This window comes from Daucus carota, chromosome 9 (genome assembly GCF_001625215.2).
Source record: "Daucus carota subsp. sativus chromosome 9, DH1 v3.0, whole genome shotgun sequence".
Taxonomy (NCBI): Eukaryota; Viridiplantae; Streptophyta; class Magnoliopsida; order Apiales; family Apiaceae; genus Daucus; species Daucus carota.
Window position 1 is genome coordinate 43,625,180 of NC_030389.2, and position 19,840 is coordinate 43,645,019.

At 34.1% G+C, this 19,840-nt stretch overlaps 4 protein-coding genes across 4 annotated transcripts; 1 reads left to right on the forward strand and 3 right to left on the reverse strand.

The window, feature by feature from the left end:
- The first annotated feature begins 1,881 nt into the window (after nt 1-1,881).
- On the forward strand, nt 1,882-2,863 carry LOC108201983 (uncharacterized). Its single transcript, XM_017370334.2, has one exon. It carries the CDS (start codon nt 2,015-2,017, stop codon nt 2,774-2,776), a length of 762 nt encoding a protein of 253 aa, XP_017225823.1. The 5' UTR covers nt 1,882-2,014; the 3' UTR covers nt 2,777-2,863.
- A 1,103-nt stretch (nt 2,864-3,966) lies between these two features.
- On the reverse strand, nt 3,967-6,624 carry LOC108200302 (phytochrome-interacting ankyrin-repeat protein 2). Its single transcript, XM_017368412.2, has 3 exons — nt 5,917-6,624; nt 4,602-4,773; nt 3,967-4,485 (listed from the first exon to the last, which is right to left on the reverse strand). The coding sequence occupies exons 1-3, from the start codon at nt 6,037-6,039 to the stop codon at nt 4,271-4,273; spliced, it is 510 nt and encodes a 169-aa protein (XP_017223901.1). The 5' UTR covers nt 6,040-6,624; the 3' UTR covers nt 3,967-4,270.
- An 8,324-nt stretch (nt 6,625-14,948) lies between these two features.
- LOC108201695 (aspartic proteinase CDR1) lies at nt 14,949-16,277 on the reverse strand. Its single transcript, XM_017369980.1, has one exon. The coding sequence runs from the start codon at nt 16,275-16,277 to the stop codon at nt 14,949-14,951; it is 1,329 nt and encodes a 442-aa protein (XP_017225469.1).
- A 1,554-nt stretch (nt 16,278-17,831) lies between these two features.
- On the reverse strand, nt 17,832-19,377 carry LOC108201696 (aspartic proteinase CDR1). The gene has a single exon (XM_017369982.2). The coding sequence runs from the start codon at nt 19,202-19,204 to the stop codon at nt 17,876-17,878; it is 1,329 nt and encodes a 442-aa protein (XP_017225471.1). The 5' UTR covers nt 19,205-19,377; the 3' UTR covers nt 17,832-17,875.
- Nucleotides 19,378-19,840: the final 463 nt, after the last annotated feature.

The following is a 19,840-nucleotide window of genomic DNA, read 5'->3' on the forward strand; positions in this document are numbered from 1 at the left end:
TGGTAAATAAGTAGAAGCTCTGAGACAAAAGCTAGCATTCCTAGCTTTTTATAAGTGCTTCTTGATTTTTTACACAAACGGTATGAAATAAGTGCTTCTAACTTATAAACCCAGAAGCTGGCTTAAAAGGTGTTGCCAAACAGCTCCAATATCTATATTATTTGACGGATCGAAATCAGGAAGAAAAGTTAGATCAAAAAACTTGAGCACTACGCACAACCAGTCGATTAAGTCCCGATTTGCATAAATATTAGTATAATACTTTTCTAAGTTTGAGAAGAAAGAAAGAATTAAATTTATAATATTTGAAATAAATAAAAAAGAATAATGATTATATTTAAATAATTACAAAACTCTAAAAATTAGTCGCAGCAATGCCTGAGTTAATCACATGAGCAGATACTTCCGGTACAAATAACATGTGTTTGTGCAAAAATGGGAAATGGTTTTCTTGTCAATTTATAAGAGTTTGGAGGATGCTATATTATAAAACTCCTAATTTTATATCGCTTTAATATCAAAACTTGAGTACACACAGAATTGAAAATGAGAAATGGTTTACTTGTCGATTTATAAGAGTTTGGAGGATGCTATATTGAAATAATCAAATAATTCAAAATTTGTTGAGAGAATATATTAGGGAGGCTAAATGAATTTTTTAGTTCTTTTGTTGGACTTATAGGTAGAAAAATTTATTAGCGGACTTAGTTAAATTTAGTCTTAAATTCAAATTATAATTTAATTTTTAATTTCGTCATATGTTTTTCTATGAAAAATTTTATAATAATATTATTTGATTAAATATTATTGATTAATTGATTATGTTTTTATTTAAAAATTTAACTTTTACAAATTATTTTTTATAATTTAAATGAATAGTATGAATATTATATATTTTTATCATATACGAATGAATAAATTTTTAATATACATATATAGTATTGGGTGATTGTTTTGTGTTTTTCTCACATTGTTTGGGGTCGTTTGAGTGAGCTTAAAATAAGTGCTTCTTGCTTAAAGTAAAAAAATGAGGTAAAAATTAGAATCAAGTTAAGACTTATAAGTGATTAAAATATTTGGGAAATAAGTAGAAATTATGAAATAAAAAATAACATTCTCAACTTTTTTTAAATGCTTCCTGATTTATTACACAAAAATGCTTCTAACCTAACTCAGAGTCGGGCTTATAAAAAGTATTAACCAAACACCACCATTATGCCTTTACCTTAATAGAGTCTAGCTTCGGTTACATGTATTAAACATTATTTGCATAACTCTTCTGGGCTCTTTTCTGAATATTTTTATTATATGGGGTAATAGAATTTTGCATGAAATTTAAAATAATATTTTGATATACATAATTATCCTGTTTAAAAATTAGCGGTTAGTGAATTTAATTAGAAATTTTAACTAATGAATTCAATTGCTTCAAAAAAAAAACTAACAAATTTAATTAATAATTTTTCGTAAAACTGTTTAATAAATAGTTAATTGATTAACGTTTCCTGGTACAAATCAAAATTTTTAACCCAAAAACACTTTAAATAGCTTTTTCTTCTAATAATCAAACTCCTAATTTTGTCCAAAATTTGTTAATCAATATTCATATTCAAATTTAAGATGTACATATTATTCAATCAAATCGGAATGGGTAGTCATCCAGTCGGATTGTTGGGTGATTCCTACACATTTTTAATCATGCAGCAAGAAGCCACGTGAAGTTTAGCCTCGTTGAAAATAGACAGATAGTCCTCACCAGAAAAGAAAAAGAAAAAAAGATGATACAATCACCCGAATCAATTAAGTTTAATTTTTAAACTCTTGTCTCAATACAGACTTACAGTACAAATGAGCTAATATGGCCCACCCTAACATGCCAAAATGGTGTCCAAGTAGCCGTTACAGGCATACAATACTAATCTATAATTTCAACAAACACATCAAATTTTCGCATTTTTATAAATTTACAATCCTCAAATTCAACCAAAACCCTTGTTCATCTTCACTTTTTGCAATGGCAGATTTTGCAAACCTATCTGATAGTGATGATGATAGAAAAGTTGAAGCCCTTCTTGCCCAAGCCCTGGACCACTCTGTTCTTGAACAAGTTTCTGCTATTAATTGCGCTGGATTTACTGACCCAATTCTGCCCAATCAGCTTGAATCCAGGTTCAGTAGGCTCAAATCATTCCCTTCTGCAAAACCCATGTCTCAAATTCCCCCAATTAAGCCTTCTGATCCTCCAATTAAGAGTGATTTGAAGGAGAAAAAGTTGGGTCAGTGTGATGAGTTTGAAGCCCTTGATGTGAATGTTGGAGCCCCTGTTGTGGAGACAAAATTGGAGAATGGTATTTCGGTTTCCCCTGCGAAAATGTCGGGGTTTTCGAAGGGAGGAGATGGGGAATTGGGGAAGAAGATGAGGGTGAGAAATGTGTCATTTAGGTCTCCTTCAGATTCCAGGGCTTCGTCGAGGGATTCTTCGCCGTCTCCTACTCGTGCGATTGGTTGTTTTTGGTGTTCTCCGAAGAGGGTTTCGGGGAGGAAGAGTAAGGAGTACAGGAGTGATGATGATTGGGGGAAGAATGAGGAGGTTTTGTCGGACATAAGTGATTTTTCGGCTAAAGGGCAGGAGAAATTGTTGAAGAAAATGATGAAGGAAGAAGAGAAAATTAACAGGGAGGCTGCGAAGATTGTGAAGTGGGCGAAGCAAGTGTCAGCCAGGATGGAGCTTTCGGATGCTGAGGATGAGATGAGTGATCATGAGGGTACAAAATGATCATACCATCTAATATAGTGCCATCTAAAATACAACATTGTATAGGTTAGTACTGCTATATATGAATCTATTTCCTCCGCGGGATCATATATTCAGGTTGTATATGCTTATCTTGCTATGATCGTATCGTGCTGAATACTGTATGTTTCTGTTTTGGCTAGTAAAGATTGGAGGTTTATTATCTAGCTTAATTGACAGAGTAGCAACCTGAGTTGTTCTTTTCTATAAGTTGTGCCTTGTCGCGATGTATGTGATTCTGTCGGAATTAGAAGGAGCTACTCATCTCTTGCAGAATGTATTCTTTCTTTTGTTGTAGCGACAGACATGATTGTTTATAGAGTTGGTAATTTACTCGTCTCTTACAGACGGTCAGCTGTTTCATAGCTATGTGTCTATGAATGTATGTGGTCAAGTAGTTTAAACTTTAAAGTTTAAAGTTTAAACAACAGGGATTTGATCTTTGCAATGAGCTTGAAGCTAAAGTCTTGTGAACTGGTCTAACACATTATTTCACTTTAATGAATGTTGCTACTCTTGCTAGTTACTTGTTCTTCATATACTTGATTGTGGTTAAAGGATAATATAACACCATAGGCTACCCTAAATAAGTTAATGATGTTTAATGTTTTCATTTTTTTTAACACAACTTAAAATTGTGTTTTTGTTTATTGTAAACACGACATGAAGTTGTATTTTGAGATGACATTTTGGGCCATTTTTTGAGAAAGTGACAGTTTGTTTGCTAAATGGTGACATTTGAGGTCAAACACCCAGATTGAAAAGAACTCCCCTCCTTGTAAAGATAGGTTAAGAAGATCACACGTTTTTCTTCAGTAATCTCCTAATATCCTTTCTGTTAATTCCTCATCAGAGAGAAATACCATGTAACCAACTTTCATATCTTGCCTCTATCATCCTTTCTTCCTCGGTTCAGTGTATAATCTTCAGCATCTCCTTCATATTTACAGGGTTAAGGGTTTTCTTTGATTAGGATCAGAATAAACTTGGTCTTGCCAATCAATATCATATCTATATCGAAAAAAATTACTGTCAAAATATTTTATTACCTGGTTTTCACTGTGACAATTTAATAGTAGAAGGAGAAAACAAGAAATAGAGGTTAACTTATATAAAAGTTAACTTATATATCTTGTCCTGCAGTAACAGAAATTGGAGAGGCTATCACAAGGTCGGTGAACATGCTGTTTGTATTAAATTGGAAGAATAACTCGCAACAAACAACTTATTGCCAATCAACGACTTTACCATAGGCAACTACACCGATCACACACAAACAATCCATAGTTCACATTATTACCATGCAAGGTAGCAAATTCTATACATATCTTCCAGTTCAGGGTATCTTCATCTTCACAAGACAATAGTCGAAGAAACTTACAAGAAAAACAAGTTTATTTAGTCAATAATGTTGAGTTTCTATAAAGTAGCACAGTACCGGAATCCATGCATGATGTAGTTGCAAACTGCATGGCCTCAGCTTTCAGAGCTGTAGGAGGCCTCACCTGATGACGAGCTATCTTGCTGAATACGTTTCATCTCATCGTAAGCCCACTCAAGACCAGGGCAATAATGGAGTGGGGGATTAAACCTGGTGTCATCAATGTTATCTGGTAAAAAAGCGCCATTTTCAACAAGGTATTTGATTGCTTTTCTATTTCTTTCTTTAGCTGCAATATGAAGTGGGGTCCCTGATTTAAGAAGCAAACAATTACTGAGAACAGTTGCTAATTCTATAACTACATCCGAAGAATTCAGAAAGGGTTGCCTGTAAAACAAAAGATACATTAAATTCAAGTTTACTTACATCCACAAGCGCCTTTAGTTCGGGCATCAATATTTGCACCACGATCGAGTAGTTCATCCATGACTTTGATATTCCCACTCTTAGCAGCAAGATGGAGGGGGGTTACCCCATGTGACCTGGGGCCTAGAGCAGGCACATTGACATCCATTCCTTCATCGAGAAGTCGTCTTACCTGTGCCATATAAGAATATTTTAAAGTGACATACAACTAATACAGCATAATAATTATATCAGAATTCAGGACCATTGCCAAAATTCTTACGATTTTCTTTCAGGGTTATGTATGATCATCGTTGCAATAAAAAATGCACCCAAAAGGCAAGGTCACATCAGTACAAAAGTCTATATGCATAGATCCAGTATAAGTAAAATCTAAAATGCAAAGATCTCCTAAGCAAAAGTAAACTGCAGTAAAAAGGATTTTATATCATCTAAGCCACTGCTCAAAAAATTTTGTAGCAAGCAGCCAAGCAGCAACACTGTTTGAAAGTGGAAAGGGATACAAGCTTAGGCAATCTGGTGATTTCATGATAAGTATAATTGACAGCGGTTTTTGAGGGATGCAGTATAGCGGTATCCTAGTCACGGTAAAGGTCTACAATTATCCTTGTAGGCCACTAGCGAGGTAAAATTAAAGAGAAACACTCAAAAATATGAATATATATATACAACCAGCGATTAGTGGCAGGTACCTAAAGGGTAAACAAACTTTAGTGAAAATCATGCAGGCAAAAAAGATGAATTGTATATAGATGTAAACCAAGTCGAGTTTGAGCCAATTTACAAGTTCCCGATCCCAAGTCAAGCTACTTGATATTTCAAAGTATGTTATGAACCTAATAGAGAGCCTAATACAGTATATTATTAAGCTCGAGCTGAGTTCAAGCCAGACAAGTTGAATTTAAATCAAGCTCCTTAAACCATGCGACTTAAATTTCTTATCAAGCCCCAGTGTTTGTTTGTAAGAGCCGAGTCGAGTTCAGTTGGCTCGATTTGAATTCAAGCCCTGTGTAAACATCTTTACATATGGCAGAAGACAAGCACTTGCTTTAAAAACAATACTTACCATACTCCAATGCTCCACCGCCGTTTTTCTACATATACATTAAAAAATATTAATGGGCTTATTACTACTGTATTCACTGCAAACGTGAACTTCTTTCACTGCGAAATCTTGTGATACAAAATTACAAGAATACTAACTCATAAATTATCAGACAAAAACATATATCACTGCAGACATGAACAACTCACTTACTTATCTCTATCAATGATATACGCAACAATCGGAAGTGCATACAGAAAATAACACTACCTCCTTGACATCGCCTTTACACGCACCAATGTGAAGCACTGTCCAACCCCTATCATCCATCTCAGTTCCACATCGAGGACTCCTACGCCTTCTTCGATTAAAACCCACGTGTTCCTGTCCCATAATTCAGTACAAATAACAAAACAAAAAACCCAAATTCCCAACCCCCAAGAACCCACAAATCAAAATCAAACAACAATTTTCAACAAAACCCAACAAATATAACACACAATTACATACAACCCTCCTCAAATTTTCATAAAAATCATTAATTTCTTGCACAAAAACTAGTAAAGCACCAAACTTTAACAACTAAGAGGATCAAAAAGACCCCAATATCAAAGTTTCAATTTTTTTACATAATTTGGGGAAAATAACAAAAGGGTAAGAGGAATTTAGCGAGAGGAATGATTAGCCATGTTGTAAGGTGCAAAAGGATTCAAAATAGGACCAAAAACACGAGGATTTTCAAGATTTTTGCCTGAAAATAATGGTGAAAATTGCAGGGAGATAATCATAATTAAGTGCAGGAAACTTCAAGAAAATTGGTTGATGTATCGAGAATTGTTTGGGGGTTGCATATATGATTGATTTGCAGATGAGGATCGAAAAGTTTGGAACCCTAGAATCGGTGAGAATTTTTGGGGAATTAGAGACGAAGGAACTGTGGGTATAATATGTACGCGATTAATTTTCTGGGGTCACTTTTATACCTTGCTTGCGCATTGTTAGAAATTTTTTATATATTTTTATAAAATATTTTATCAGTTTTGTCAATTATATTTCGATTTGATAATATATTTTTGGGCTTTTTTTATTCATAATCACTTTTTCAATCTTATTTCCAAAAATACTACATTATCCAATCTTATTTTCAAAAATACTACCTTCTCTAAAATATTTTCAAAAATACTGTGGTTGCATTATATATATATATATATAGGGGATAGTTCAATGAGTAACTCGTTTGTTTGGGTAACTTGGTAACTTTTGATCCTAGCCATACAACTCAGCATGCACGCTCCAGACGCTCCAGTATAAGAATAACTGTAATACCTAGACACCTAGTCATGTGTTTACACACGTAGTCCATATGTTCTGTATTTTCAAAACTCTTAATATATAACTGTAATACCTAGTCACGTGTTTACACAGTAGTCCATATAATCTGTATTTTAAAAACTTTCAACATATTTTAGTACAAACATAAAACATAAAAAATGTTATTTTACTCCTTGAACACACAACAAAAACTCAAATATATAACAAATATAATACAAAACATGTGAAAACATATAAAATAAAATATTTAAACAAATAAAAATACAGCACAAGCTAAAAATAAAAAATAAATGAAATAAACAATTCCATATATATATATATATGAAAACAAATAAAATACTAAATATGTGAGAAAATACAGTACAAAAATACAGGACATTGTATAATAAATTAAAGAACAAACATGTTAAGAAATGTATAATATAAAAATACAGGATATTATATTTGTTGTATCCTGTATTTTCATTATTCTTTCAATTTTTTTTATTTTTTAACTAGTAATATGAACAATATTTATTTGATATGTGTCTGCATAACTTGTAGTACATATTACTAAAATAAATCAAATCTACACTAAAATGGTACACATTTATTTTTATTTTTGAAAAACTTATGTCCTGTATTTTATATAATTTAAATTCTTTATTTACAAAATAATCTTTAAAAAAGTAGAGAAATATATGTTCTGTATTGAAAATACTTATAACTAATTTAAAATATAAATAAATATTATAAATCAAAGAACAAACATGTCAATAAAATTTAGAGTAAAATAATACAGGACATTGTATTTCTGTATTAAATATTTTTTTGTTCTTCACTTTTTATTTTTGTTAGTACGTGTCTACACAACTGTGCATGTTTACAGAACCGTGTACCAACAGAACTTGACTAGGTTTGAAGAGAAGAAACTGTTTTTCTTATATTGGCGCCGTGTCCTTTTTAAGTCTTAGAATAGTTCCTAGGTTACCATTTTATGGGTTACTCAAGGAGAAGCCCCCTATATATATATATATATATATATATATATAGGCAGGTGCTCAAATACAAACTCCTTAGTGTACAAACGTACAAACAATCACTAAATGACTTGAACAGAATCACTAAATGATTGAACAGAATCACTAAATCTAGTGGGGGGTCTGATGGAGAGATAAGGGGAGGGGAGCACTTACGGGGCGGCATAGCCGAGTGGTGGTGCAACGCGGCCGGCGGCAGCCACGACGCCGGCGCGAGAGCAGTGCTAGAAACACGATTGTGGGAGATGAGAAAAGCAGTGGTGAATGTGTGTGTTTGTGTGTGTATAGCACTAATCGGTGAGCGAACAACCAGAGAGAGAGAGCCGCTGGCAGTGGTGGTGGTGGTTGGTGGTGAGAGAGAGAGAGGCGCTGGGCAGTGGTGGATGGTGGAGAGAGAGAGAGAGTGGCGCTGGGCAGTCGTGGTGGGTGGTGGGTGGTGGTGGTGGTGGGTGGGGTGGTCGTGGTGGTGGTGATTGGAGGTGATTGTGGTGGCGGTGGTGATGGATGTATGTGTATTTGTTAAATTAAAATCTGCTAATCACTAAATATTAGTGTCATAATCACTGGTTTGTACGTTTGTACAGTAAGGAGTTTGTACCGGAGTAAGACCCTATATATATATATATATATATATATATATATATATATATATATATATATATAGAACAAAGTTCCATGTAGTCCACATATTTACTGTAGTACCGTAGACCACATATGTTCTGCAACTATAGAATGACATAAAAACATTGCAAAATGTGTTATTTTGCAAATCATGTTCTATAAACATCATTATTTTGTTAAAAATTTTGACAATCCTAAACATTCTACAAGTTAAATAGTGAAAACACATTATTCTGCAAAACATGTTAAGTTTGCAGAACATATTTACATATTACAGAACATATATGTTCTACTTGTCGAACATAAATAATTTTCAATATTTTTCGTGAAATAGTGATATTTATAGAATGTATTTCACAAAATAACAAGTTTCATATATTTTACAATGTTTTTATGACATTCTATAGTTGCAGAACATACGTGGTCTACGGTACTACAGTAAATATGTGGACTACATGGAACTTAACTCTATATATATATATATATATATATATATATATATATATATATATATATATATATATATATATATATATATATATATATATATAGGGTAGAGTTCAGCGAGTAACTAGTAACTTGATAACTTTTAATCTGGACCGTAGAATATATGCATGTATGTTGGAAGCCTGTAACTGCAAACCTAATTCTCACGCACGTTGCATGTATAAACGTTAAGTAAGCACATGTATAAACGTTAAACGTTAAGTACTTAGTCACGTAGTTTTTTTTTTTATCATGGTTATATATTTCATATTCTTAATTTTTTTTATTTTTTTATATTATATTTTTTGTGATGCATATTTTTAGTTTCTGAGTGTGTATTATACTACCTATATTAAAAATACATAACGAATTGTATTGAAAAAAAAAATACCTAACATGCTAAAAAAATTATACATAAATAAAAACAGAAAATGGGAGGAAAAAAACTGTATTAGAAATACAGAACATTGTATTTGTTATTTTTTTTACGTTTTTCTTATTTTTTTAATATTTTAAACAAAAGTGGTGCTCGTTTATTTTAAATTTGTATATCTGAAAAACTTATGTTCTGTATTTTAAATAATTTTAAAGACACTATTTTAAAAATTATGTTTATAAAATATATAAAAATATGTTATCTATTTAATAAAATTACAACATATTTATATAACAAAACATAAAACATAATAAATTACAAATTATGAATAAACATTTGAGAAAAATACAGTATAAGAAAGTACAAGACACTATATTAGTTGTATTGTGCATATTTTTTATTCTTTAATTTTTATTTTGAATATATTTATTTCATACTTGTGTACAGAACTTGTAGTACCTGTTTACAGAACTTTAGGTTTGAAAACAAAATACAGGATAAAAAAATACAGGACATTGTATTGGTTTTTCTTATAAAATATCAAATATATAACAAAATACAGGACAAAAAAATACAGGACATTGTTTTGATTTTTTTTATAAAATACCAAATATATAACAAAATACAGGACAAAAAAATACAGGACATTGTATTGATTTTTTTTGTTCTTAATTTTTATACAAAAATGGTACACATTTATTCTTATTTCTTATATTTAATATGTAAATTTTAAAATTAAAAAAATTATGTTCTTTGTTTTTTAGCCTTAACTACTTTATTTAAAAAATTATATTCACAATATAAATATAAAATTTTTTTTATTTAAAATACTTACAAATTAATTTATATAACCAAATAAAAAATGTGAAATATTATAAATCACAAAATAAACATGTCATGGAAATGTAAAAGTATAAAATAATACAGGACAATGTATTTGTGGTATTCGGTATTTTTTTATTCTTCTTCTTTTTTTATTTTTTATAAATACGTGTCTACAGAACTTGTGATAAGTGTTTACAGAACTTATTAGTTTTGAAGACAAGCACGTGTGTTCCCGTTTTAAGTGTTTTAACGCCGTGTCTTTTTTGGCTCATGCATCCGTCTTTGGCGCCGTGTCTTTTTTAACTCTTAGAAGAGTTACTAGGTTACTTTTTAGTTGGATCCTCAAGGAGAAGCCCCCTATATCGATTCCAACGATGAGGTCGAAAATGACATTTGAAAACTGGAACTTGAAATTAGGATTTGTAGTTGCATATATGGTTGCATATGAGGTTGTATTCATTTGATTCTATTGTAATCTAATGGCCCCGCCAGGGGCACCCATACATCAGTTGCAACTTTAAGTTTTCCGTTGCATATGCAACTAAATGCAACTGAAAACTGTAAGTTCCAACTGAAGTATGGGTGCCCCTGGCGGGGCCATTAGATTGCAATGGAATCAACTGAATGCAACCTCATATGCAACTAAATGCAACTGAAAACTGTAACTTACAACTGAAGTATGGGTGCCCCTGGCGGGGCTATTAGATTGCAATAGAATCAACTGAATGCAACCTCATATGCAACTAAATGCAACCTCATATGCAACTAAATGCAACTGAAAACTGTAAGTTGCAACGGATGTATGGTGTGCCCCTGGCGGGGCCATTAGATTGCAATAGAATCAACTGAATGCAACCATATGCAACTGAATACAACCAGATGCAACTATATATGCAACTGAATTCCTGATTTCGAGTTCCAGTTTTCAAATGTCATTTTCGACTTCATATTTGGAATCCATATCCATATATATATATATATATATATATATATATATATATATATATATATATATATATATATATATATATATATATTTGCAACTACAACTGCATGGAGGATTAAGGTCCGAGTATCAAGAATGTGGCGAACTTTAAATCGGCATGGAGAAACAGTAGCATTGAACTTGATTCTTATTGATGAATTGGTAAGTACACATCTATCAACATAGAAATTATACATCCTCATAGCTTAGAACATTACTAAATTGACTGTCACGCTTACAGGGAGGCCGCATTCATGCATCGATTCCACCACAAAACATCGATCAACTAGAGATTCATCTTAATGAAGGAGAAACCTACAACGTGCATAATTTCGTTGTTCGGCCATATTCAGCAATGCAAACTGAAAGATGCTTTCAAAATGATATATATATATATATATATATATACAAATGTATCATATGACTGAAGTTTTCGTTACTGGAGGTGTAGATTACATCCCGGCTCATATATTTCAATTCACTAATTTGTCAGCTATAATCAATGCTGCATTGCAAAACATATTCCTCATTGGTGAGCTCTATTTCTCAAGTGCACGCATTTACCACAAGTGAAGCACTTTCTAACTGTATGCTCTCTTATACAGATGTTGTTGGTATACTACGACAATTCCAACCAATAAGGAACTTCAAGAACAAATATAATCAAGAACAATCCTGCATTCGATTTACGATCAATGACATGCAGTTTGTGCTTGGAATCTTCATCTCTAATTTTATACAAAGACTACATGTACAACAATTTAATTTCTTTTTCCATCTTTTAACAGTACTTCAGCAGAGGTTACATTCTACAACGAACTGGCTCATTCTTTTCATCAAGCAATCCAGCAAGCTGACGAGCATCCCATAATTGTTATCATTTCAAGCTGTCAATCCAAATTCATTCAAGGTACTTCTCAAAATAGGAAATTATCCTTTTCTAATGTCTTCGTAAAACATTGTTAAATTTGTGTTTTAGGTGAGCCAAAGTTGAGCAACTTGCAAGCAACAAGATATTTCCTAAATCATAATCATGAGGCAGTGGAGGATTTGAGGAATGCATTAAGGTTGGCAAATTGGCGTCTCGACTAGGCTTCTTCAGTATCTTTCAGCAAGAAGATGAAATTCCTGTTATTTCGTCATTTTATTTCTGTAATGAATTCTACTGTTTGTAATAACTTATGGGAACTTGCTACTACTCTGTAATATTCTATGGTAACTCGGTACTTTGGCTATCTTTGCATTCGGTCTCCTCGGCATGTTCTGCAACATATACTCCACCGTGTAATCTAAAGTAATATATGTATCCTAACGTGCAGCTTCGCGTAACTGCTTTCATGAAACATGGCATAAATAGTATCAAATTGTTTCTTTGTTAAATTGAAAAGCCCAGCAACGCGGGCAAAAAATCTAGTATATATATATATAGAGAGAGAGTTTTACTCCAATAGAAACCTCCTTATTCTAGAAACTAGAAACTATCACTAAATTTCTAAGAGAATATCACTAAATTCTCAAACAACCCCATTATCTCCTTCTTCTTCTCCAACCCACCAACCCTCCACCCCACTTCCGGCAGCTTCACCCTACCACCCCCGCCAAGTCTCTGCTACTCTCTCCACCTCCATGCCGCCCGACCCTCCATAGCCGCCACCTCCATGTCGGCCTCCATTATTTATATCACCACCAAATCCAACCCCCCTCCGGCCTCCACCGTCCCTTCCATTCCACCCCCACCTCCACCTCCACCTGCACCTTCGTCCTCACCTCCACCTCGGTCTTCCTCACCTACAGTACCGTATATCTAGCTTAATGCCGATTTAAATTCCAGATCTTTGCCAAAAATCTGCCGGACAAAGCTAAAGGCTCCTTCCATGTCTACCACCTCCATCTCCACCTTCACCTCCATTATCTCCACCACCGCAACCACCACCTGAATCGGCAACTAGAACAGATTCACAAATTCTGGGCAGTTTCCGCAAGTTTTCACTAATTCGTGCAACACATATCACTAAATCGTAAAGAGAATATCACTAAATTGTACTGAGGATATCACTAACTTGTATTGGTTTCTAGTTTTTATTTTAAAAGTGGTTTCTATTTGATCATGAGCCTATATATATATATATATATATATATATATGCATATCGACTCCAAAGATGAGGTCGAAAATGACATTTGAAAATTGAAACTTGAAATCAAGATTGTAGTTGCATATATGGTTGCATATGCAACCACCGTATTTTTGGAAAATATTTTCAAAAAAGTAGTATTTTTGAAAATATTTTAGAGATTTGAAAATAAGATTGGAGAAGGTAGTATTTTTGAAAATAAGATTGAAAAAACAATATACAAGATAATTCCCTTATATTTTTTTTGATTCATTAGAAAATTTTGATAAGTCGATTAAGTTCCGATTTCTGATTTGTATAATCATAAACCTTAACTTTAGACTTGATAATAAGTAAGAAAAAAGTTTTATTTTAATTTTTTCTAAATAAATGTTTTGATATAATAATAACAATAAGTTATTTTAAAATTTTTATTTAATAAAATATAATACAGTGACTATTTTATTAGATATCTGATTTAATTATTTTATTAAAGTTTAATACAATTTTTTGTATAAAAATTAATAATTTAGTTTCAAATTTCTAAAGTTTGAAAGTTATATCTTTCTCAATATGATTATCTGCAATGATTTACCTGTAACATTACGAGGCTCTCTCTGAGAATCTGGTGGATCTTTTGACATTTTATCCTCCTAGTATCTAAAATAATGTTGTTGAAGCCAAGAAGAAAAGGAACACCTACTTAGAAAAGTTCTATTGCTAAAATGTACCTGAATTAGTAGAAATTTTCTGGAGCTTTTCAAGTTTAATTTGACTCAGAGAGTTTGTAATGAAAAATTCAAACAAGCACAAGTGAATTACAAAGTCTTACATGCTAAAAATCTGTTAGAATATAGTATATGATCTTGGTAAGCTCTCCCCTTAACAAACTCGAGGTTTTGACAAAATTAAATACTTAAGATGGTATCACTTGGGACTCGGGTTTGACTAGTTGGCTTTCGAGTGAGAAGAACGAGAAGACTGTTGAAATACTATAATATGATCATGGTAAACCGTGTTCCCTCTGAACCAAACATATAATCATTAGACAGCCGCGATAATCACAAATCAAAAGCCTGGAACCAAAACTGTTACTCACGCAGGCTAAATTCTTTGGCTTTTCATTAGGACTATTACTGTGGTTCCATAAAATTGTTTTTATGAATGAGCAACACAACTATCCACTGACTTTGAACCAATATCCACACTAATTGCAGGTTAGGGAAGATTTTCGATACATATAGAATTTTCAACCGATCTCGGGTTGCAGGGTTAGGGAGGGGGTATACTTGGGGCACATCAAGGAGTCAAGATAGGTCCTGAGAGACATGGTCTTAAATTCGAATAAATACAAGATTCAAATATAAAATGAAATGTGATTGTACTCAAATTCTGACATAAATCCCTTGAATAAAATCTCTACTCAGCACATAAAAATCTGTCAAAATCTGCAGAATTGCAATCTGAAGATAACATCATTGCTATGAAATAGTTACAGGATTTTGCAGAAATAAAATATGCTAATTTTAATCAGATTTATAGTAGTTCAGGACTTTTTGCTGCAATCTGTAGCCTGAAATGAAACCACATTTTTCTGAAGATCAAAAGAAATCAAAAAATTCTCCTGCATTATGTTTCCAAAGATGGACATACCAGAAGGCACCGCGGTGAAGCAAGTCATACCAACATCCACTTCGACAAATGCACTCGACTGGGGGATTTTTATGGTTGCATCTTTAAACTGGAAGGCAACCAATGGCACTTTTATATCTGAATTCGTTTTGTAGCAAAATTTAAAATTCCCATCCGGATCATCAATGGTTTCGACTCCCATAGATTCCTTCAATGTGGAAAAGATGCCATCATAGAATTTACCCCCCGGAAGATAAGTTAGTGTAGTCCCAGAGTCAAGGACCATGTTACCTGTTTGAATGTGTTCTCCAGGCTCCTCTGAGGGAACCTCAAAAGTTTTGTTTCCAATGATAACCTTTTCGAGGTAAATATAATAGTAAGTTTGAGCAGGGGTGGGAAACAATGGCGTTGAAACGGCCTTAAAACTCGAAGCTTCTGCTTGTTTACCAAAACTAATTGTACTGGACTCATTTTTCAGTATGGAGACCAGACAATAAGAAAATTTCCCCTGAATTGTTTCGTCCAGCTGAGTGATTAACGAAAGAGGCCCGCCTCCAAGACCGATTATCCCTGAAGTGCTGTTACTAAAAATTCCCTGATTGTCATGTCCACATCCAAAAGCAATTTTTTTAATTGAGGTTTCCCCGAAAGTGAGTGTCTCTGTAGCTAGGTGACCATTACTGTACGATCCGTCTCCATATGCAACGCGATACTGACATTTATTATGTTCTCGGGTACATGGGGTAGGGAAATCTTGAATGGCCTTACACTGTTTAGATGTACATTTCAGAGTCTTGTAACTTGAAGAGGCTCGGAGATCGAATAGGGGATTTTTATGCTGGAAGCATTTTTTACAAGGCTTGCATTGAATCCAGGTTAGATCACTCCCTGTGTCTGCAATGCCTAGAGTTTCCACAGGCGGTGTACCAATAACAAGTTTCATTAGGTACTCACCGCTATCGTACCTAATGTAGGATTCGACAGAGCCTGGTGATCTGGACCGGTTACTGCACTTGGACTGGATATGTCTGAGACGAGAATTTGAGCGAAGAATGGCATTTTTAAGGCGTTGAGAATGCGTGGCTGATGGATTGTAAAAGGGTGACAAAGGGGACGATTCTCGGTGAATAAGGTCTAGACTGAAACCAGCAGAAGCTGTGGAGGAATCATGGACATGAGCATGACTACATAGGAAATGTAGAACCACAATGAAGAATGAAAAGGTGGTGATTTGGAGTTTCATGGCTGGTATAAGATTAGACATACATTGGATTTCTGAGCAATTTGTAAGAAAAAAGAGGATATCAAATGCACAATCTGAGATATTCTGTGTATAAATATTAATTGCTGCCTGTAATGGGAAGATTTTGTGTATATTGAGATTTGCAATGAATTAATTTGGTGGATACAGTGCTACGTGCATGATTGATTTTAATTGGATGATTTATTTGTATACAACAGGTCCTATTATTTATTAGTGTGAGCGGAACTAATCATACATCGACAATCAAGTTTTTGGGGACCTACGTATAGTATTTTGGGCACCTGATATTTTTCGTATTAATTTTGGATGTCAACGGTATAATTTGAGTGCTTTTTAAATTGGATTATCTAAGATTCATTTGATTGAATTTTATTAATTGTATATTTTGACAAATTAGCTTGCAATTGACTTTTAAAGAAGATAACAAATGTTAGATAGCATGCGTTACATAATTAGTAAATATCATATTAAATTAAAATACAAAGAAAGTTAATGCAGTATTATCATTAAGATATCACAAAGGATTGCAAATAAAATCTCCAGGAAAAGAAGATGTCATGTACTGTATTGGAAGTTTCACAAATGATTTTTTCTTTAATTTTAGTAAATATATTTTTAATTTTGTGCTAAAAAGATCTGCATATCAACCTATTAATGGTTATGATATTCTAATGATATTATGGTATTTTAACAGGTTGGTATGTGCTGAATTGTGATAGAGCTGCCAAGGGGGATCCTGCGTTTCGAGATGGAAATTGCTAGTTACTCAAAAATTGTTCTCGAATCTTAGTTTGTTTATGTTTGATTGATTCCACTCACATTAATATTTGGGACAGGAGTACGTAGCGTTACTCGTGGTGGAGCTATGGAGCTATGGAGCTATGGGAACTTTTATGTCAGGCATTATTAGCAAATTTTAGCTTTAGGGGCTGATGCTATGGCCTTAACTATGGGTCTGAACACCATAGAAATCTTTAAGTTAGGCATTTGGAAATCCGACTTGATAGCCTTACTGTTGTACAGAAGATGACTGACATGAATGCGCTCACAATCTGACTTCTTTCGTACTATGATTAGAAATTCATAGCGGTCAGGGAAAGCGGAACATGTCTACAGAAGGGAAATTGCGCTGCAAATTGGTTGGCCAATCAAGGTGTTATTCTGGATGTCAGATTCCAGAATTTGTAGAATACTCCTATAGAACTTAGTAATCTTAGCAGAGGATACTAGAGGCGTGGCTTGGCCGGGCTTAGTCCCTCTGTGTGAATTTTTGATTGTTTATTCTGTCTGGTGTCATCTGCCTCGTATGAATAGTAAAGTATAAACTGCAAATGAGAAAAGTTCATAAAATTTCAGAAACAACGATAGAGGAAAATCACAGAAAAATGTCAAGAATGATGCTATTTCAAAGGTCAACATATCTACTGTATAAAAGAAAGGGAGATGTTTGTGCAGCATATATAATGAACAAAACCAGACAAGCTTAATTTTATATGACAGTGAATCTTTTCTGAGAAATAAACTATGAAGGCATTTATTTGAAGATACAAGTTTTATTCAAATTCATAGTACACAAGTTAATTCAGAATTTGTTTGCTGCAATCTGAAGCCTGAAAAGAAACCATCTTTTTCCGAAGATCATAAGAGACCAAGAAGTTCCATTGCATTATGCTTCCAAAGATGGGGTGAAGAATAGGCCACCGCGTGGGTGCCACAGTGAAGCAACTCACCCCATCCGCCGCTTCAACAAACGTACTCGTCTGAGGAATTTCTAGTGTGGCATCCTTAAACTGGAAGGCAATCGGGGGTGGTTTCACATTTGCATTTGTTTTATAACAAAAGTGAAAGTTCCCCTCTGGATCATCAATGGTCTCAACATCACCCATAGCTTCCTTCAATGTGGCAACAATACCATCATACAATTTCCCGCTTGGAAGGTAAGTCATTATACTCCCGGAGTCAAGAGTTATGAAACCACTCTCAATGTACCCTCCACTCTCCTTCCAGGGGACTTCAAAAGACTTATTTCCAACCTTCATCTTCTCAAGGTACAAATAATAGGAAGTCTTATCAAGGCCTTGAAAGAATGGTGTCGAAACAGCCTTGCCACTCGCAACCTGTGCTTGTTCACCAAACTGAATTGTACTAGTCTCATTCTTGAAAAACGACACCAGACAATAAGAAAACCTCCCCTGAATCCACTCCTCCAGCTGACTAATTATTGAAACCGGCCCCCCTCCAAGACCAAGTACCCCGGAACTCATATTCCCATAATACTCACCTCGATTGTCATGACCACATCCAAAAACATACTTCTCTATCTTAGTTCTCCCCAGAGTGAGCGTCTCTGTAGCCAGATGACCATAAGTGGCGGATCCATCTACGTAAGTATAGTTATATCGACATTTATTATGCTTTCGGGTGCATTTGCCCATGACATTATCAAATGCCTTACACTGCCTGGATGCACACTTCAAAGTCCTGTAACTCGAAGAGCCTTTCGGATTAAACAAAGGATTTACATGATGGAAACATCTCTTACAAGGCTTGCATTGTATCCAGGTCAGATCACTCCCCGTATCCACATCAACCAGAACCTCGAAAGGGGGCGTTCCAATGAGCAGCTTCATCAAGTACTGGCCATCGATTTGTCGAACGATGGACTCAGGCACACATGAGGATTTTGACTTAGATAGGCTTCTACACTTGGGATGGAAAGATTTCGAACGTGCAAGAAGATTTCTGAAGCGCTGGGAATGAGTGGCTGATGGATCATGAAAAGGTGATAGTGGGGAGAAGTCGCGGTGGATGAGATCGAGAGAGAAACCAGTAGGCGGGGATGATTCTAGAGAGGCATGAGCTTCACTGCAGAGGAAGAGTAGAAGTGAGATCAAGTGGATCGTCATGGCTGCAAAACATCAAAATGCAGAGTCTGGCGATGATAACAAGTATAATCAATTCAACAAGTTATGAATAGTAATATTGAGGCGGTGGGGGGCTCGGGAGTTTGTGAATTCTTGGTTGCACTGGAGCTGCTTGCGCCATTTTATTACTTTTTTCAGTGTTTTCGGCTCTTTGTTTGGAACAAGCTGGGAATGGAAAGATTAAGGTGGTACGCACCTTTTACTTTTTGACTAACAACGTTTCTGATTGACGTGACGGACACATACTCCTTCCGTCTATTCGTTCTGATTTTTAACACGTAATTTAAAAAAGATATATTTCTATTTATTAATTTTCATTTTTCTTTTGGGATAACAATTTAACATCAATTTTTTGTCACTTATTGTAATTTTATCACTTTTTTCATAATAAATTTTGAGAAAGAGAATGGTACAAAATATAGTAATTTAATTTAATTAGTTTAAACAGTCCGCTTGAGAAATCAAGTGAGATAAGGCACTTTCATTCGTATAGACCCGAGTTATATATAACAAGTAGAATGTAGAATTAACTCAACAAGTGCACAGGAAGAGCAGAAGTGAGCTTCACTGCACAGGAAGAGTAAAAGTGAAATCAAGTAGATTGTCATGGCTGCAAGA